The sequence below is a fragment of the Chelonia mydas genome, chromosome 10, assembly GCF_015237465.2.
Source record: "Chelonia mydas isolate rCheMyd1 chromosome 10, rCheMyd1.pri.v2, whole genome shotgun sequence".
NCBI lineage: Eukaryota > Metazoa > Chordata > Testudines > Cheloniidae > Chelonia > Chelonia mydas.
The window spans coordinates 27,101,981-27,122,273 of record NC_051250.2 but is presented as its reverse complement, the minus strand read 5'-3'; the positions used below and the strand labels follow the sequence as shown (position 1 = coordinate 27,122,273).

General features: G+C 41.0%; 1 protein-coding gene across 36 annotated transcripts in view; it reads left to right on the top strand.

Moving 5' to 3' along the window:
• Positions 1–20,293, top strand: part of RBFOX1 (RNA binding fox-1 homolog 1) — a 2,389,987-nt gene that overhangs the window by 2,153,492 nt on the left and 216,202 nt on the right. The window contains exons 1-2 of one of the 36 annotated variants that reach the window (XM_043523271.1): positions 19,996–20,082; positions 20,196–20,266. The exons of 34 other annotated variants lie outside the window; for them this stretch is intronic. In XM_043523271.1, the coding sequence (XP_043379206.1) occupies positions 20,234–20,266 (33 nt within the window). In that variant the 5' untranslated portion in view covers positions 19,996–20,082; positions 20,196–20,233. Of the gene's footprint in view, positions 1–19,995; positions 20,267–20,293 lie in introns of those variants that run through there. One more of the 36 variants, XM_027827729.3, reaches the window with a different exon arrangement.

The following is a 20,293-nucleotide window of genomic DNA, read 5'->3' as shown; positions in this document are numbered from 1 at the left end:
TGGTCTCTTGTGCCCCTCAGGTGTCTGCCTTTATACCTTTACCTCTCCTGGGGAGGAATCACATGGTTTTCCCCCTCTTAGACCACACCCTGAGCTACAGCACCCTGTGTATTGACTGTGTTTACACAGCCCTTCATTCAGATCCTTGTGGTTCATGCCTTTGGGAGAATTTAACTGGTGACTAGGCAGCCTTCTTAAACCAAGGTGCAATTTAATCTTAACAATAAGAACAAAGGATAACATTAGAGAAAAAGGATTTTAAAACAACAAATAGTCTATATGCATGTCTGTCTTACCAAACTGAGTCCTATCGCTTGGAAGAGACCCTAGGCAGACCTCCCTTTTCCATTCACCCCAAACCTCTGTTATCTGGGACAGCCTATTTCTCTTAAGTGTCTGTCACCCTGCTTTTTCCTGTGCTCACAAGCTTGAACACCCTTCTCCCTTTGACACAGAAGTCTCATGAGCTTCTCAGGGGATCAGAGGTAGAACATCAAAGCAAATGGCTTTTGCACTGCCCGCAAGTGTTGGCAGGTGGGTGGCCATCTCTAGTCATTGTTCCGCTTGCTGCCTTTTTTCCCAACAGCCCAGGATTAAACAAAATGAATATATTCATACAGTTAACATCCCAATATTTAACCCAACATAATAACATAATAAACAGCTCAGTAACTAGGTCACCATATTCATAAATTGTTACAGAGGAATCTTGCTTCCACCACAATGTTCCCTGCTTGTCCAACAGATTAGAGTTAGCGTGACCAGATGTCCATTTTTCAATCGGAACACCCAGTAGAAAGGGATCCTGGTGGCTGTGGTCAGAACCGCTGACTGGGCAGTTGACTGTCCGGTTGGCGGCACCACACAGCGGGGCTTTTAAGCTCCCTGCTAGCCTCCACACCACGCGGCTCCCAGGAAGCAGCCAGCATGTCCCCTCTCCGGCTCCTACACGTAGGGGCAGCCAGGGAGGGCTCCGCATGCTTCCCCCACCCCAAGTGTCGCCCCCGCAGCTCCTATTGGCTAGGAAGCACGGCCAATGGGAGCTGCAAGGTGGTGCCTGCGGACGGGGCAGCACGCAGAGCCCCCTGGCTGTGCCTCTGGGTAGGAGCTGGAGAGGGGACATTGCTTATGGAATCTGCTTGAGGTAAGTGCTGCCTGGAGCCTGCAGCCCTGAACCCCTCCTCCCCCCATGCCCCAACCCCCTGCCCCAGCCCTGATCCCCCTCCAAACCTCTCAGTCCCAGCCCAGAGTACTCTCCTGTACCCCAAACCCCTCATCCCCTGCCCCACCCCAGAGCCCACACCCCAGGCTGGAGCCCTCACTCCCCCCTGCCCCCCAACCCCCTGCCCCAGCCCTGATCCTCCTCCTGCCCTTTGAACCCCACAGTTCCAGCCCAGAGTACCCTCCTGCTCTCTGAACTTCTCATTTCTGGCCCCACCCCAGAGCCCACATCCCCAGTCGCAGCCCTCACCCCCTCCCGCACCTCAACCCCCTGAGTCAGCCTGGTGAAAATGAGCAAGTGAGGGTGGGGAGAGGGAAAAACAGAGGTGGGGGTGGAGTGAGCAGGGGGTGGGGCCTCAGATAAGAGTCGGAGGAGGGACAGGGTGGGGGAGCAAGGGTGTTCGGTTTTGTGCGAGTAGAGAGTTGGCAACCCTAATTAGAGTTTGAGATGTAAACATTTCTTTAAAACACACAAATAGATACACAAAACAAAAAGAAGCAATCCATTGAGACAGGTATCTTCACAGTATAGTAATTACCTCTTAAAGAATTAAATTCAGCCCTGTATGAGTCCACCCAAGCCACCACTTATGTCGCAAATTCTTTCAGTGCTTTGACATTTGGAAGCGAGATGCACAAAGCTGAATATATTGAACCTCTGAATATAGTGAAGCTGTTCTGTGGGTAAAACCTTACAACTCTAAACTTGGTGTTTTCTTCTGCTGTTAGGCTTCCATATATGTGCCTCAGACCTGCCTTGAAAAATCTGCCATTACTCCTGTGTTTCCAAGATCACTGGGGACTTTTTCAAGTTACGTAGCAGGGCAATCCTCCATGTCAGAGAAGAGCTCTCAGAATTTAATTTACTGAGAAATAATGAGGTCTTTTGTCTTATGCAGTGGAAAAAGATATTAGTCCAAGATAATTATTTATGGACTTTGATATATCTTTTGCTACTGATGTGCAGGAATTAATTTTAATGAGAGTTAACTATGTAAACCACCTGCACATCAACTGGAGAATAGACCCCTGAATGCATATGGTATAATGCAAATGCACCCTGCCAAAAACATATGCTAGGCGTGTTTACACAGCCATAAATATTCTCTCTCTGTTTCAAATATTTGCATATTTATGGAAGCAAATCTTTGTATTCCTGCCAGCCTATGTAGAATCTACTTTCTATGTGAATTCTTATTTCCAGATAGGAATTAGTGTGTAACTGAATAGTCCGTGACATATTTTTAGCTAATATAGCTGCAAATGAATTGGTTAAGAGTTGTATTAATCATGCCTTTTCCTGTTATTACATTTCAAAAGTTATTTGAAACACCTTGTACTACAAATATGGTTATCTGTAGTGGACCGTAATACTGACTATTAAGCCCCAATTATCAGCTAATTGTTTATAGACAATACATTGCTAATTAGTCTGCCATACTGTATAACTATATATTTATATCAAAATTATGGCATGTGAAGTCCAGTATAGATGAGCCACAGCTAATTCAGACAGAAAACAAATACACTCTTATACAGAAGGATAATGCAGATTATTTACAAATCTTTGATCCAGATTAGAGAAATAAAAGTGTTATAAAATCAGAAAGTTGCACTGGTTTAACTTAAACTGATTGAAGAGGTTCTGTGGACACTCATTTCATTTAAACCAGGCATATCCTAATCATCCCTGGTAGTTAGGTATGCATTAGCATGTCATTTATGGACTTGGGAACTTGAGGCAGAGAGATTTATTTAATTGCCCCAAAACACAGATATAGTTTCAGAACCAGGATTAAAATCCTCACTCTCAGTCCTGACCATAGAGCAGTCAAGGCTAAGCCTCTTTTTCAGCATGTGTGAAGAATATTGTATCTTCTCTGTTGGATACACTATATTGATGCAGTGTATCAGTGTTGTATCAGTCACATGTTGATGTTTTAAATTTATTTGCTTCCAAAGTGTGAGGTAGACCCTAAATCTGGTCATTCAGCTGAGTTTTCAATCTGTGTGACCAAAATGAAGTTAAGATAGTACCTTGAATATTTCAGGTGGTAATTTTTTCATTAGAAAATAACTAATTTAAACCAATTTTCCATGGCTAGTTTCGGAAGATGCCCTTGAATTTTCTTCTTAATAAGACACTAAACAATTGTATATATTGCACCAAAAAACTTGTTTCGGATATATATTGTCATTGTTAATTGGAGACACTACTAATTGTTGACTTTTATTTGAGGACCCCAGTTAACCTTCTCAGATTTCCTTCATGCAAAAGTTTCTTCTCCTTTGCTTTTGTTTTATTTGGTTTGGTTTAATTTCCTGTGGATGATTTAAGATTTTAGCAATATGGATTACTGTCATTTTTCAATGCTAGTACTAGTATTTGTTCGCTGCCTGCAATTTTGGAAGGCAATAAATATAAATAAAACAAACTGCTATTGTTGTTATGTTTGTTCAGAAGGGGTTGTGTCTCAACTGTGCCCAGCTCTAACCTATATTTCCAGTCCTCTGACCCTGGGCCTTCTAGGGATTAAAATGGCCCACAACAGAAAGGCTGTTCACTCTCAGTTAAACTGGTTGTAGCAACCCAAGGTCCCTGCCCAGAATAATTTGCAACCTAAACTCTTTGACACAGGAACTGTCTTCTGTGTTTGTACAGTGCCTAGTAAAGTGGAGTCCTGGTTCATGAGTAGGGCTCTTAGGTGCTGTGGTAATACAAATAAATTATGATAATAGTAACTCAGACAGATCTGATGCGTGAGAACAGTACAAAAGATATGGAGCCACCATTCATGAATAGATTAACATAGGAAAGCTTTACAAGAGCCACAGGGCCAGATTGTCTTCAATGTAGCAATAACAGTGTATACCAGCTAAGTAGCTGACCTTTAGGAGTTAAGGTGGAATTTAAAAGAAGACCTTTGGAACATGAAAAAGGGGAGGCAAAAATAGACTGAACACTTGTGAATCAAAGTTCCTAGGATATTCGTGACCAAAGAAGACACAGGTCCTGGTTCTCTATTGCCTTGTATCTTCTGCAGTCATTTATGCCTGTTCATAGCGGGTGTAAAATGCTACCACTCCAATTTGTTTGCATTCTTCATCCACTTTGCACTCACTTGACACAGGTATAAATGACTGTATAGTGTGTCAAGCAGTAGAGAATTAGGCCTGTGAAGTTGAGTGGAGGAGGAGGAGACAAAGGGAGCAATTAGGAGGGAGGATATGGAAGAGTGCCTGGAGAGTCAGAGATGAAATGAGAGGCGAGATGCAGGCAGGTGATGAGTGTGAGGATTAGGGAGCCAGTGAAGGGGTCTGCAGAATAAGAAGATTGATTTGGAGCGATAACTACAGATGAGCACAACATTAGTCAAACTTCACCCTTTTAGACTTAGGCCATATCCTGGACACTGTCTTCAGGGGCTCTTCAGTCCATGCAAAGTTTACGTCCATTTAAGACAAAGTGATTCTTAAGTAGGTTAAGACTCCTTTAAAGTGGATTTGTAACACACATCCATGTCTCCACCCCATCCTGACTTCAGATATAGCAGCTACAAGGGGTGTTAAGGGGTGATGCCTGTAGAGACTGTAAAAACATGAGGTTTTGGGATTGAAGTCAAGTTATTCCCTGCCTGAAGTTGGTCTCTGTGTATAATGAGCATGACAGTCCGTCTTTTCCTTCAGAATCCTTCAAGGAGGGTGTGAAGAGTCCGTAGAATTCTACAGAAATCTCCATTGTAATTGCAAGAATTTTGAGCATTTTTTAGCCATCTCCACAGTATGTACCTTTGACTGATTTGCTGTAAATTGTAGCAGAGAAATTAGTGTGAATTTGTATTGTTCTGCCCAAGCCCTCTTCCGCTGTACAGAAATAAGTGTGTTTATTACAGTAGAACACACTGATTTCTGTATCACACTTCACAAATATCTTGTCTGTTCCAGCAAATAAGATACAGCACATCCTCTTCACACACCTACAGCTATGTCTACTCTAAAAATTATGTTGACCTAACTTATGTCGGTATACAGCCACTGCAGTTATTAAATTGCTTGTGTAAGCACACTTGGCTCCTTGTGTCAGTGGTGCACACTCTCACAAGGAGAGCTTCTATTGATTGTGTTGTCCATGTGGGGCATTGTGGGATGGCTCCTGAAAGCCAATATCAGTCAATGTAAGCAATGCAGTGTCTACCTAATTACATCCACCATGACTTCATGCTGCTCACAGAGATAGTGTTACTAAATTGGTGTAGAAATGCACTTATGTCAGCGAGAGCCAAATTTAAGTGAAGACACTGCCACAACTAGGTCAGCAAAGCAACTTACTTCGCTCTAACAGTGTAGTGTAGACCAGGCCTAAGTCTTTCAAGGCAAATCGAGACTCTGGGCATTAGCAAGCATAAATTACTGTACTTTTTGTAGGTGGTTTAACAAGGGGCAAGGGGATGACTTTGCTTTTCTCCCAAGCAAATTAGCAGCACCTAGATTATGCCTATTTTCTACTTCAAGGGAATTGTTCCATTTCATCCCTTACTGGAGCAGTCTTTAGAAGAACAGAAGTAATTGACAGTGCACATTCTGCTCTATGAGGTTAGTTATGCCAAGCATACATTAAAAAAGACAATACAATAGATTAGTTGTGGGATATAGTGCATATCAGAATTGTTCTATACAGACATCAGAATATTAACTAAAAGGGAAAGACTTCATAAAGTCTCGTGCACGCCCTCCTGGCATGGGGATATGAGCAGGTATTCAGGATTTTTCTTTAAGTATGCTGATATGATTAAATTTAACTTGACACGAGTGATGTACCGTAACATGTGATTGTAATATTTAAAAGAATCACTTTTTCTGATTGAATACCTAGCAGCGATCAATTTTATATAGCTGTATCTAATCTGAATTTCTTTTGCAACTAGAAGCTGCCTGAATACTAAAGCTATTGCAATGTTCTCTATCTGATTAGCTGCACACTTAGCAAATACTGAACTATCTAAAGTTATTTTCAGATAGTTTATTTCATTTGAAGTGCAACTGTTCCAGTTTAAATACTAGACAGTTGATTTCACAAGTTTTAAAGCAAGTTTTTAAAAACTACTACTCTGCCTTCCCAAAATAAGTGACTATAGACTATCAACATGTAAAAACTAAGGTTTGGATATTGATGTTGTTAAGAATGTTTAGTTTTAAGAAACTGCATGTGTTTGAATTTTTTTTCTCAGTGCTATCTTGTTCTGGAAACAAAAAAGAATGTGTGCATGAGGTAAAAAATTAAGTACAGTATTCGAGGCTAAGTTAATACAATTGGAAGTAAGTGGCAGTGTTTATTACACAGTTGTAAATTTAAAACAATATTCTGAATATACTTCCTTCCAAATAAAATCTTCCTCTGTGCTATGTATTAAATGCCACATGAAATTGTTTTGAGCAGTAATTTTACAGATGCATTTTTAAGAACATGAAAGTTAGAAATAAGATAGGTGCAATTTCTTGTGCATAGTCCCATGATTCATTTTGTTTTAAACTCACATATATCTCAAAGCAGCAGCGTGTATGTTACCTGTGTCATGTAAGCCCCTCTTTTACATAACAGTTTGCTATAGTAATTGTGTTTTGTGAGTTTTTGACTTCATGAAGAGGGTGTAAGCCCTACAGCAGTAGTTCTAGAGAAGAAGTGATGGAAGAAATAATTCCCTTGAATGCAGCTCTTTACACTTTCAATTTTTAAAAAGAACAGTAAATGTATCATTATCACTATTTTACAGATGAGGAAACTAAGGCACAGAGTGGTAAAATGACTTCCCAAAGGTCACAAAAACACATCTCTAGCAGAGGTGAAAAAAGGACCCAGGTCCCCTGACTCCCATTACTATGCCCTGTCTACCACACTATGTTGCTACCTGTAATAATAGCAGCATTTGTAGGAGATAAACACAGTGGACCTCACCAAGCAGTATGGTAGAGTAAAAGTCTTTTCAGTTACACTGAAGCAATTCAAGAGTTTCTCTTCACTTCCTTATAACAAGAGATTCACTCTTTAAATTGATTGTTCTCTATTTGGAGTCCTTCATGATATTTTGACAGTGTGTAGAAAACCTGGATTTAAAAGCAGCATTGGATCAGTAAGTGTGAGTGCCTGTTGCCTCAGCAAAAGCAGTGAGCAAAGCTGCTCTTCAGTTTAGCGTTGTGGTTTATTTTGCTAACAGCAAACATTGTTGAAACAAATAGTTATTCATAAAAGCTATAAAATCATCTTAACATAAACATTAACTGAAGTACACAAATGATCACAGTGATAAACAAGTATAACAAAGTGTAGCTGAGGCAGGAAGCCAATCTCTCAGTTCCCTGTGCCCAATGATATTTTGATAGTCATTTTAATCTTAGAAAGTAAATAGCATCAGACATGATGTTCCATAATTTCAGCACAGTGCCAAAAAGTGAATGCTGCCCTTGCCAGTACAAACAAGAAAGCAGTGCTGTACAATGTGGTCATCTCAAATCAGGTCATCTATGTTCAATCACAGGCAACAAAAGTATTGGAAAACTAAAATTTAATTCAATAAAAAAGAGAGATGGACACTGAATGATTTGAGTTCACACACAGTATAAAAGTGAAGACCGCCCAAGCCATTACTGGATTTCTGGATTTTTTCAGGGCAATTTCAGCAGGGGGAAAAATTAGAATGATTCAATTACTGATATTACAAAGTAATGCTGGATTCCATAGGAATAACTGCAGACTAGTTCTAATCAAAACTCTATTCAAGTCATAATCCTGACTCTTTGTGCCTTGCAATCAATAGGTAAAGTTATTGTGGATAAACCCTTGTCAGGGTTCCCTTCTCACTCTGAACTCTAGGGATCTGCATGAAAGACCCTCTAAGCTTATTTCTACCAGCTTAGGTTAAAAACTCCCCAAGGCACAAATTCTCCCTTGTACCTCGGATTAGGTAATGCTGCCACCACCAAGTGATTTAGACAACCTCAGGGAAAGGACCACTTGGCGTTCCTACTCCCCCTAATATCTCCCCAAGCCCCCACACCCCGTATCCTGGGGAGGCTTGAGAATAAACAAGATGAGCACAGACCAACCTTCGTTTTTTTTAAGAAACTAAAAAAAACCCCAATCAGATTCTAAAAGAAACAGAACTTTATTAGAAAGAAAAAAGGTAAAAGAAGCACCTCTGTAAAATTAGAATGGAAGATAATCTTACAGGGCAATCAGATTCAAAAACACAGAGGATTTCCCTCTGGGCCAAACTTTAAAGTTACAAAAAGAAAACCTCCCTCTCAGCACAGAGAAAATCACAAGCTAAAACAAAAATAAGCTACTGCATTCCCTTGCTAGTACTTACTGATTCTAATGAAGTTGGATTGCTTGCTTCTTTGATCTGTGTCTGACAAGCACACAGAACAGACAGACCAAAACCTCCCCCCCACCCCCAGATTTGAAAGTATCTTGTCCCCTTATTGGTCCTTTTGGTCAGGTGCCAGCCAGGTTACCTGAGCTTCTTAACCCTTTACAGGTAAAAGGATTTTGTGCCTCTGGCCAGGAGGGATTTTATAGTACTGTATACAGGAAGGTTGTTACCCTTCCCTTTATATTTATGACAACCTTGAATTCACAAGAGCGCCAGTATACTTGGTCAACATGTTGGGGGGGGGTCCACATTTTTAAAAGTGTTGTCCATTTTGAAAGATTACTTTACTGGTTTGAGAGTTATTCTGAGTACTTAAAATGGCTAATACCAGCAGAACCAGCAATATTACACAGACTAGTAAAAGCTTTTTAAGTGCAACTGCTATACAGAAGTTGAGCTATAGCTATTTTTAGATATGAAAATGAAGACGCTCATGTAGGTGCCAGTGAAATCTATGTTCAAACATCCTTTGAGGGAAGATGCTTACTAGAAATGATGAGTATCCCCATTTTTAAAAGGTTCTCTCCCTTATATTTATTAGATCACAGATTTTTATCTGCATGTGATGCCAAAACGAAGAGATTTAATTGCTTAGGTAATGTGCTAATTACCATGTACTCTCCATTACAACACAGTACACAAACAGTTCACTTAGGAAATAGTAGGTCATTCACAATGAGAGTGCTGTGTGCAATCTCCTCTATGAACAATAACATAGTAGTAGATCTTCATGGAGGTTACCAGCCACAGTGAATTCCATTTTAATTATACAACCTTTAAAAAAAATCATCATAAAATTGCAACCTGCAATCTAAAGGATTGATGTCTCTGAATAGCATTCTCACATGGACAGAGAGATTGGCATGTCTTCATTTTATACCAAGTATTATTCATATTCATTAAGACTGAAGGGGACCCAATGAAGTGTGGTATGGTGAAAAATCACACCAGCAGAGTTTGCTCATTTATCTTATTAGTGTCTAGAGGGTTGCACGTCTGAACAGATGGGATTACAAGTAGATCTGCCCCACTGGTTCCACTTAAGCCTGAACCTGTCTCACCTACATCATGAGTGAACTGTGTAGGGATTCTTTGTTTTTGTGGTTCTTTGTGCTGCTGACTCTCCGAAATGATCCAGCATAGGTTAAGTGTCGTGAAGGCTGAGAAAAAAACACAACCTTTTGCCATTGTTGCTTTTTGAGAGTAAATCAGGGTTTGTTACTGAGGGATTACTCTGGCTAGAGAGAAGCAAGAAACATAGAGATGCTATGCCAGTGGGCCCTTCTAGCCTTACTATTGCCCTTAATTCCTGACATGCAACACTCACTGCCCTTCTAATCTCGAGTTACCCTGGAGCAGAATGTCCTGAGATAAATGCATTGAAGTATGGTAAATTTGGTGGAGTTTTTGTAAAGTAGACTGTCTGTTTTTGTTTTTTTTTTGTAGTGTTGTAACCATGTTGGTCCCGGGATATTAGAGAGACGAGGTGGGTTAGGAAATATTTTTTTATTGAACCAACTCCTGTTGGTGAGAGACAAGTTTTCAAATTATACAGAACTCGACTTCGGGACAGAAAGGCTTTTGTGTACCTCAAAAACTTGTCTCTTTCGCCAACAGAAGTTGATCCAGTAAAGATATTTCCTCACCCCACCTCATCTCTCTAATGTCTGTTAGGCAGTCTGGTGAAGCTACTGTGCTTATTTACATTTGTATCCAAAATAATGGTTTGGAATAGGTTTTTGGAGGTGATACTTGTGCACCATTGACAATTATTTTTAATTGAATTCTGGTGAGGGGTTTTTAAAGGTTTTTTTAAAAAAAACATTTTTGTTAGTTTCCAGTGAAACAAAACTGCTTTTGGTCTGAATTACATTTCAAAGTCCTGTATTAATTGCAATAGTAACACCAAAACTAAAATGGCCAACATGACTTATAAAATCCCTGTGTTGGTCAGGAGAATATATGACTTTATCCTGCAGCTGGACCCATTCAGGTACCATGGCCACAATCCAGCAATACCTTGGTTTCATTACTAACTTTTAATCCCTACAAAATTCAATTAAGTTTAATGGGGAAACTCATGCTTAAAGTTAGGCTCACCCCAGAACAGGGCCTCTGTGTCTGTGTGCGTGCGCATGCGCTAATCATCAAAATATTCAGGTTTCCTTTTTGCACTCTGGCTTCTAATGTTGTTAGCAGAGCCACAAGATTTTTTCTCTCTCTCTTTTTTTGTTAAATAATTATTAAAACAGAAATTGTTCATGGGATAGCTGGGATTATTAATTCATCACATACGAAGCCGTATATCCATTAACTAAATCAGTCCATACTAAGAACTGTCAACAAAAAAGACACTAAGGACCAGATTTTAAGTGCTTAACTCCCAGTGGGAGCCTAACTACTTTTGAAAATCCCATTAGATGTCTATCTTCGACTTCTTTAGGTACCTAAATAACTTTCAAAATCTGGTCTTTAGACCTTGCATTGGTGAGTAGAGCAATGCCTAAACACCCTTGCAAATCTGGGCACAAGGCTCTCTGTTTTAATTTATTTTTTAAAACGTGCTGTATTATTGCAGACAAAGGCTATTTAAACAAAATTACTGGTAAGAATAACAGGTCGTAAATTGACTTTGGACATAAGCAAGAGAGCTGAATAAACCCTACCCTATCAACATCAGCAGATCTCTAGTGTTATTAGAAAGTGATACTTAACAGGTTCATTGAAATCAATGGGAGTTTTATCTTTGATTTAAATGTGGCCAGGATTTGGTTCTAAGTGATTAAGGTGTTTGAAAACGCTGTTTTCAAATGGCAATATTGATAATGGGAAAGACAGGAGAAAGGTGCCTTACTTGTAAGAACCTATCCTAGTGGACAATTATACAATAACCTGCCCATATGAGACATTTTTTTCTAACCTCCATTAACTTATTTCTTTTTAAAAGCATGAGTGTTTATATACACATACATATATACACACACACACACACACACAATATGACATTAAAAGACTATTTTGTTGCAACATCAAGCATTCAAAAGGTAACAAGTGCCAGAATTAAGGTTGCCTGTGCAGGGTGTGGATGTGGAGTGGTAAATAAGCGGTTGGGCCACATACTGAATGATGAAGATAAAAAGAAATACAGAATAACTAGCTTTTCCATGAAGACTGTCTGTCATATGGAAAAAATAGTATGGGATCATATAATTAAAGACTATCATAATCTAGGCACACACGGTATGTCTACAGCGGGGATAAAAATCCCCTGGCTGGCCCAGGTCAGCTCATTCTGGCTCGCGGATCTTAGGCTCCTGGGCTGAAAAACTGCTGTGTAGACATTTGAACTCAGGCTGGAGCCTGATGCTGGGACTCCGTGAGAGTGAAGGGTCTGTCACGGGGCTCATCACTCACTGCCGGACTGGCGCCTCCTTTTGGTCACTCTGGGGATTAGCTCAAGGCCAATGCTCCCTATGCGCGATTTACACACAGTTGCTCCATCTCTGCACCTGCCTGCAGCCCCTCTCGCAGTGTCAGGAACCGCAGCGTCCTCTTCGTGCCTCAAGGCACTCAGCTGCCCAGTCTCTGCAGACTGCCAGGAGTTCTCTCTTGCTCCCCTGGTCCCTGCCAGCAACTGACCTCTCTGTGGTGCTAGCTTTCTTTCAGCCTGTGAGAGACACAGTCCTCACCCCTTGGGCTCCCAGTAGCAATTGCTCTCAGCTTTGCCCTGCAGCTCCTTTTATGTGAACTTGCTGAGCCCTGATTGGCTGCTCCTTGCAGCCTCTCTCCTATTGACTGTGCCTCACACAGCCTGCCTGGGCAACACGAAGGACTCGCCTCCACTACTCCCGTCTGAGGTTAACCCTTTCTAGTCCAGTGTGGGGCAGATACCCCATCACAGGGTCCCAGAGCTCGGGCTGCAACCCAAACCCAAACATCTACACAGTGGTTCTTAAACTTATTTGATCATGCCCCCGCTTCTTTGTGTCTGTAGTAGTTTACGCACCCTCCACCTCTGGGTGCCCGGCCAGCAACTGCTGTTCTCTGGCCGCCCTGCTCTGAATGTGCGCAATAAGTTTTTTTCCCCCCTAAAGCTTCTCATGCCCCACAGAATACATTCCATGCCCCCCGAGGAAGGCGCACCACGCAGTTTGAGAACCTCTGGTCTACACAAAAAAAAAAGGAGTACTTGTGGCACCTTAGAGACTAACCAATTTATTTGAGCATAAGCTTTCGTGAGCTACAGCGCATCCGATGAAGTGAGCTGTAGCTCACGAAAGCTTATGCTCAAATAAATTGGTTAGTCTCTAAGGTGCCACAAGTACTCCTTTTCTTTTTACGAATACAGACTAACACGGCTGTTACTCTGAAACCTGTCATTATGCAAGGCACTGCATTTAGCCGTATGGAGTGGTCTACACAGAAATTTTTAGCTTCACAGCCCAAAACCCATGAGCCTGAGTCAGCTGATCGTGGGCTTTTATCCCTGTGGAGATGAATCCTCAGAGACCTGAATTAAGGTTGCCTGGGCAGCATTACTTTTTGAATATCCTAACTTGAAAGTGCTTGATTCTGTAACCCTAACATTCGTTAAACATAGGTTTTATATGATCTGCATCTATAATTTATTCTTTCTATTTTAACTGCAGATGTTCAAATAACCCTTTGTATAATCTTTTAAAAAAAATCTACTAAACTCTTGGCCTGGGTGCTGTCTTATGTCAGTGAGTTTTACAGGTTCATTATGCATTGTGTAAAATAGTATTTCCTTTTATCATTTTTAAATTTAAGCAAATGCCCCCTTCTTTTGGTATTATGAGAGAGGTTAACTAGCAGTGCCCAATTTACTTTGTGTTCATAGTTGTGTGTTATCTCTATCATATCGTCCCTTATTCATCTCATTTCTGATTTAAGCAGGTGCAATCTTTTCACTCTCTTCTCATACAGAAGACTTACCATGCTTCTCATCATTTAGTTGCCCATCTGTGAAACTGGCAACACCCATATTCCTTGGGTATTTTTAACTAGGAGAATTTTGTGTACGTGAAAAGTAACAGATTGGCAAAAGTTTAAAATACTGTGTCTACAGAACAAGTACAGCATGAGTAAACTACTCGTAAGTATCTATGTTCATCCATTGGCCTCTGTGTTGATACTGCTAACAAAGTTGGCCATTATGATGGTGTATTTTGTGATGCAATGAAATTTGTCTATAAGAAAACATTCATTTAATCTAATGTCGGACAGTTAACAACTGTGAATTGGGAACAGCTTAACTGTTAATCTCAGCCTTTTTGAATTGACAGAGCTGCCGGTAAAAACAAGAAATTAGTATTGTCCTCACGATCCCCTGAGCCATCCAATAAGTTATTTTCAGGGAAAATTATAACAGATGCTAGGGTCTACCTGGAACAGAATTTAAATTGTATTATTTCAACTTTATTGCAAGTATTTGTTAGTGAATAACCTACATTAGAACGGCCATACTGGGTCAGACCAAAGGTCCATCTAGCCCAGTATCCTGTCTTCCGACAGTGGCCAAAGCCAGGTACCCCAGAGGGAATGAACAGAACAGGTAATCATCAAGTGATCCATCCCCTGTTGCCCATTCCCAGCTTCTGGCAAACAGAGGCTAGGGATACTATGACTGTCCATCTTGGCTAATAGCCATTGATGGACCTATCCTCCATGAACTTATCTAGTTCTTTTTTTAACCCTGTTATGGTCTTGGCCTTCCGAACATCCCCCGGCAAGGCATTCCACAGGTTGACTGTGCATTTTGTGAAAAAATATTTCCTTTTGTTTGTTTTAAACCTGCTGCCTATTAACTTAATTTGGTGACCCTTAGTTCTTGTGTTATGAGAAGGAGTAAATCATAGGCGCCGACTTCCCCTTTGCCTGGTGGGTGCTCGACCACCCGCCCCTGCCCCACCTCTTCCTGCCTCTGCACTTTCCTCGCCCCACCCCCATTCCACCCCTTCCCCAAAGTCCCCGCCCCACCCAGCCTTTTCCCACCCCAGCCCCCTTCCCACCCCCATTACACCCAAGACCCCGTCCCTGCCTGCCTCTTCTCTGCCTCCTCCCGTGAGCGCGCTGCGTCCCTGCTCCTCCCCCTCCCTCCCGGAAAGTCCTAGGTGCTGCCAAACAGCCATTAGGTGGCGGGGGTGGGGGGGGGCAGGAAGCGCTGGGATGGAGAGGGAGGAGCGGGAACGTGGTGCACTCAGGGGTGGGGAGAAGGAGGCAAAGAGGGGGGAGCTTGGCTGCTGGTGGGTATGGAGCACCTGCTAATTTTTCCCTATGGGGTGCTCCAGCCCTGGAGCACCCATGGAGTCGGCGCCTATGGAATAAATAACACTTCCTTCTTTACTTTCATGACAAGTCTGTCAAATTCGGATACATACATTTTAACTGGATTTAATTTGTATTTACCCAGTTAGTCTCTTTTTTTCTACTCTGCACCCTTTGTAAATATTGCAAATGTCAATCCTTGAACAGTTAGGTGAATTAACTAGACATGCCATCCCAGACACTCAGGCCATCATCCTCCAAAGACCTGTCCACATGCTTCACCTTAAGTAGTCATTGTGTAAAGACATATGTAAGTCTTTGCAGAACTGGGGCCTTAGACCTCATGTGGAGGAATAAAATGAGCAAAAGTGTATTATATCTACTGTGATTCAACTCTAAGATGTGTGTGTCGTTTTCAGTATAGCAATGTACAGGAGGAGTGAAACTTTAGTGCAACAGAGTACAGAGAGAACTAGAAAGTTAACATGCAGTTAACTGGTGTTCACTGTTGGTTTACAGATGTGATGGAAATTAAAGGAGAGTTAAAAGTAAATCCTAGTTCTGTATGTGGGTAAGTATGTTCAATGAAGTGTCCTTTCTACACCTATAAAATCTAGTGAGTAAATGTGGCAGATGATTGAGTAAGACGTGTCACTGTTGACATTACAGCTCTCAGTTTATAGAACAGCTGTGGACTCATATGCAGTGTATAGGATGCCAGTTTCTTGACTCTGTGATTATAGATAAAAGCAAAAAAAAAATTGCTATTTAGTGTGTTAAAGTAGCCTGCCAGATCCATGTTAAAGAATTGAGAGAAGTTCCTTGAGGGCAGCAAGCGGGCTTCATAGAGTACCTCGTCCCTTTTCTTGCCATTCGGATCTTGCTGGGCAAAATAATTGTACGTGGTATGAAAAATAATGTGTACTTTGAAAGACCGTGGGAAATTATGAGTTAACTTTGAAGGTACTCTGCTTTGTTGAAGCCACACATCTGGCAATTATTGTGCCTATGGAAATGAATCACCCAGATGAATCATTTGCATCTTTTCCTGATTTCAAGGGGTTACTCCTGAGCCCTGCTCAATCCATTGACTTCAGAGGGAATTCTACTCTCCACAGAAACAAGCCCAGAGGAGTTAAAGACAAAAAATTAAGTAACTTCTGTTACATAAAGCTTACTAAAATTATTTACATTGTAGATTGTAGTTCTTTGACTATGCAGTTCTTTGACTATGCAGTTCAGATCTTGAAAATTCCTCTCGCACACGTAAAACCGTCGGACAACCTGGCACGTTTTAACATGACCATTACATTTGAGTGCCAGCGGTTGTACAAGTTAGGGGAGAAGGGCACTGACCAATCTTTTCTGAGCAAGATTACGCAGCACTTAGATCAAACCATTGGTCCTTTACCACCATGAGTGGTAACTGCATGATTTTTTTTTCTTGAGGAAAAGAGGGTGAATTCTTCCCACTTAAAACCCACTTTGTTTTGTTTCACACACAAATACTGGTTGCTTTAGCTATGTGATGTTAGCCAAGAGCACGCATTTGGTCTGGGTGGATACTGCATGGTCCCTGTGCAGTGTGCTCTAGCATATCTGTGAGTGGAGGCTGCATGCGGATGCGAATCACATCAAGTGCTAGGTGAAGCCTTTTACGCTGAGCTGTGGTAAGTCTAGAGCCCCTTTCATGCTCATTCCCTGCTATGACCGAGGAACATGATCCTCACTATGTAAATGAGGCCTACCTTCACCCCAGTGGTGTGCAAACTGGGAGGGGCGCAAGAGGTTCTCTGGTGGTGTGTGAAGAAACTGGGATCCCGTGGGTACCACAGGGCCCGCTACCATAAGATCAGGAGCAACATAAAAATAGAGTGGGTATTGTGGGGTGGGATCGGAGCGGGATTTAAAAAAAGAGTCCTTCTGTGCTGCAAACAACATGAATGCCCTGGCCAGCAGCTGCTGCTATCTGGCTACCCAGCTCTGAAGGTAGTGCCGCAAATGCCCTTACATCTGTGCTGCTCCTGTCAAATATAGATAATAATACTTACCCTCCTATTTCTTGGAGTGTTGTGATGATTAATTACTTAATGTCTGTCCATTAATTAGTTAATTGGTCCAATTTATCTTCCAGGAAAGAGAGACTTTATTTATTTATTTATTTATTTAATTTGCCTTCTGCAAATGTGGAGAGTGGGGAAGAGAGTTTTTGATTAACATCAGGAAAGCTTTCCTCCTTTTATTTCTGGATTGGCATAAGCTAATCTGAAGTTTGCTTCAGAGCTAAGAAGCAGGAATGGGGACAAAGCGGTTTTACTAATATCTGTTTTATTTTATGTTTGGACTGATCCGTATAATGAACTTACATTCAGAATAAGGTCAGTATTAAGCATGTATATTTCCCATATTTATATTAACTTTACCTCGGTACAGATATGAAATTTTACATGATAGGCTCTGCTTTCTTTTGTGTAAAAAATGTCCAGCCTCTTCTTTTAGTTCTCTTCTTTAAAGCAATTATCTCAAACTTGTAAACACCATTCACTATTCCTTTTTATCCACATATCAAAATATATCAAAAAGACAGTTTGGGAGGATCTGTTTAGTGAGGTGAAACTACCACTATAATGTTTAAGTGAAAGTGTAGTTTTGTGGGTTAAAAAAAAACCCCATGACTGAGGCTCAAGAGATCTGGTACTTTTTAAAACCTAAAATGTAGGGCAGCACTAGTCTGAGGTTTGCCCTTCCAACAGAAGAAGTGAAGAGGAGACATAAGCTGAGTTGCAAGACTGGAGCCAGATTACAGCAGACCCATTACTCTGGTCTGGACTTGCTCTGATACAAAACCTGAGAGATGGAAAGGGTGCAAAAGTAGCCAATAAACCCATTGTACTCCCGATTTTATGGGCTGCCAGGGACTGATTTGGCTGCCAGCACAACTTTAGAATAGTCACAGGACTGCCCTTACGGAGCTAGTTTAGCATAGCCCCTAAGAGTGGTTATGCTAGTTAGGAATCACCAGAGCACAACACTCTGTGGACATGGCCTCTCCTTCCCCACACCTTGGCCTTCCTATATAACTCTTTGGCCTTCCTATATAGGGCAACTTCACAGCCACTTTGTGCCAGTGAAGCACTGCAGGATCTGGCCCCATATGTTTAAATTTATTGCTGGGTTACTAAATCACTTGAAAAGAGAATTCACTTGTTGAGCTTTATTTGTATCATGTGTCCATGGACAGATGATCACATAGCAAAAGAAAGAACTGAAGAGATACCATCATCATGGTGGGTATAGGAAATATACTTTCAGAGATTATATAATGCTTCAGATTTCCATTCCACTCTGATTTCCCAAGCACCCTTAACACTGAGGTGGGTCATGGAGTTTAACATAGCCAAATTGGAGAGAGGTACATACCTTACTTTTTACTAGCTGAAAAGCATATCTAGTAAAAAAAGCATATCTAAAAGAAAAATATGAAAATTCACCAGTAACATAAAGGTGCCACCCTAGGGAGAGAACAGCTGAATCTCTGGTACTGTGTCCTGGAAAAACAATCCCTGTTTGCTGTTGACCATTGCTGTATGGCTGTACCCCATATACACACACACAAGATGGTTGTGCTAATAAAATGGTCCTGGACAGTGGCACTAATTCATTTACTAATTGGACATATATTGGTAGCTGGGATTCAGACTTTTATCAGGGTTCAATATGGTGCATATGAAGAGGACACTGGGAATATATTTGTCTCTTGTGCATGAGGTTGTTTGCTGGAGAAAAGAGATCCTACCATCACTCAAGGAAATAATACAAATCCCTGAGCTAACCCCTGCTCTTTTCTTCTCTCTCTCTCTCTCACTCTGATTCTGTCCAAGAAAAACTGTTCTTTTCCCCCTTTCATGCTTTCCTTTTGGGAACACCCTTACTTGGGAAAAAGTTTGTTTTTAAGTGAAATATGAGGCAGAACTGGCTTTGCAGTTACCTTCCAAGAACAGGAGGAAGTTACAGAATTTTCTGTGTCTGAATTTGGTTGAGAAGTCAAATGGTCCAAGTCAAGTGTCCCAGTCAGATGATTAAACGGCAAGAGAGAAAGCTTGCAGTGTTAGTCAATTGGTCCAATGTGGCTGGATGTCTGATTCCCTGTGGAAAAGCCTGAAACAGCTGTTTTTATTATCCTTAACTAGAAAGTGCTAGCAGCAAATCTATAAGAATTATCCTGCATTGTTAAAGAAACCTAGTGTATTTGAGTTGGAATGTAAGTTTAACAATACAGTTAATACTGTTTATCCAGATTTTTTTTCTGGGGATTTGGGACATTTGTAAATAAAAACTCACCTGTTGCATTTCAGTCCTGCCTCTAACTTCTTCTATCCGGTGACAGCCCATGACAGATTGGCAGTAAAGTTGAATTCTTTGGGGCTCTTTGTGTTGTCTTAGCCTTCTTCTCTATTATGTGATTTTAATTAGAAATTTAATCATTTCTGAGACTACCTCTCGAGAATCTAGACAAGTTCCTTTAATAGGGAAGCATTAGCTTGCTTAAACTGCCGCACAAAAGTAAAGCTTGGAAGCATTTCTGAAATATTTCCCTTGATGGGCAGGAGGGATACCACAAAATAAAGATGGCAAAATAATTTCAATTATAAAGAAAGGGTAAAGTAAATTTAATGTAAAATAGACAGTGGCTTTTTTTATTGCCTAAGTTTGCTATGGGTATTAAGCAACTTTAAAACACAATTTTTATTGCTGTTAACTTTTCAAATTGTAGGAAAGATTAGACTCTCTCTCTCTCTCTCTCTCTCTCTCTCTACTGTAAACTGCAGTTGTCAAAAAACCAAAGTACTGGAGGTTTAGGGTTTTCCATAACTTAGAATACAATCATCTTATTTTAAAAATGAAAATGTTCAGCTTGCGACAACTTACAACGTAGCATTTCTAATGTTTTTTAAACAGCTATTAATGTAGTCAAGCTGTGTTTTTTCTTCTTCTGTGTGTAATCATCTGCTCAGTGGTGCACTCTATAACTAGTAGCCGGAGACAGAGGAGTGGCCTGCTGTGATTGATGGGGCGAGGCCTAGCAAACTGAAAGAGTCCCATCTGGATTAGGTTTTGGGAGCAGTCAGATGTTGAGTGGGAGGTCAGTAAGGCTTGCATTAGCTCCCCCTCCTTCAACACCCCTATCATCCACACTCATACACACATTACACAGCTCACACGCCCTCATCCATAATTGATGCTTGCTTTGGGCAGATGCTGCATGGCCTGGGACTAGAGCAGCTGCTAAGTTTATGGAGGATAAAGAGAGCAGGATGGTACAGCAGGTATTTGCACTTTATTTTCACTTGAAA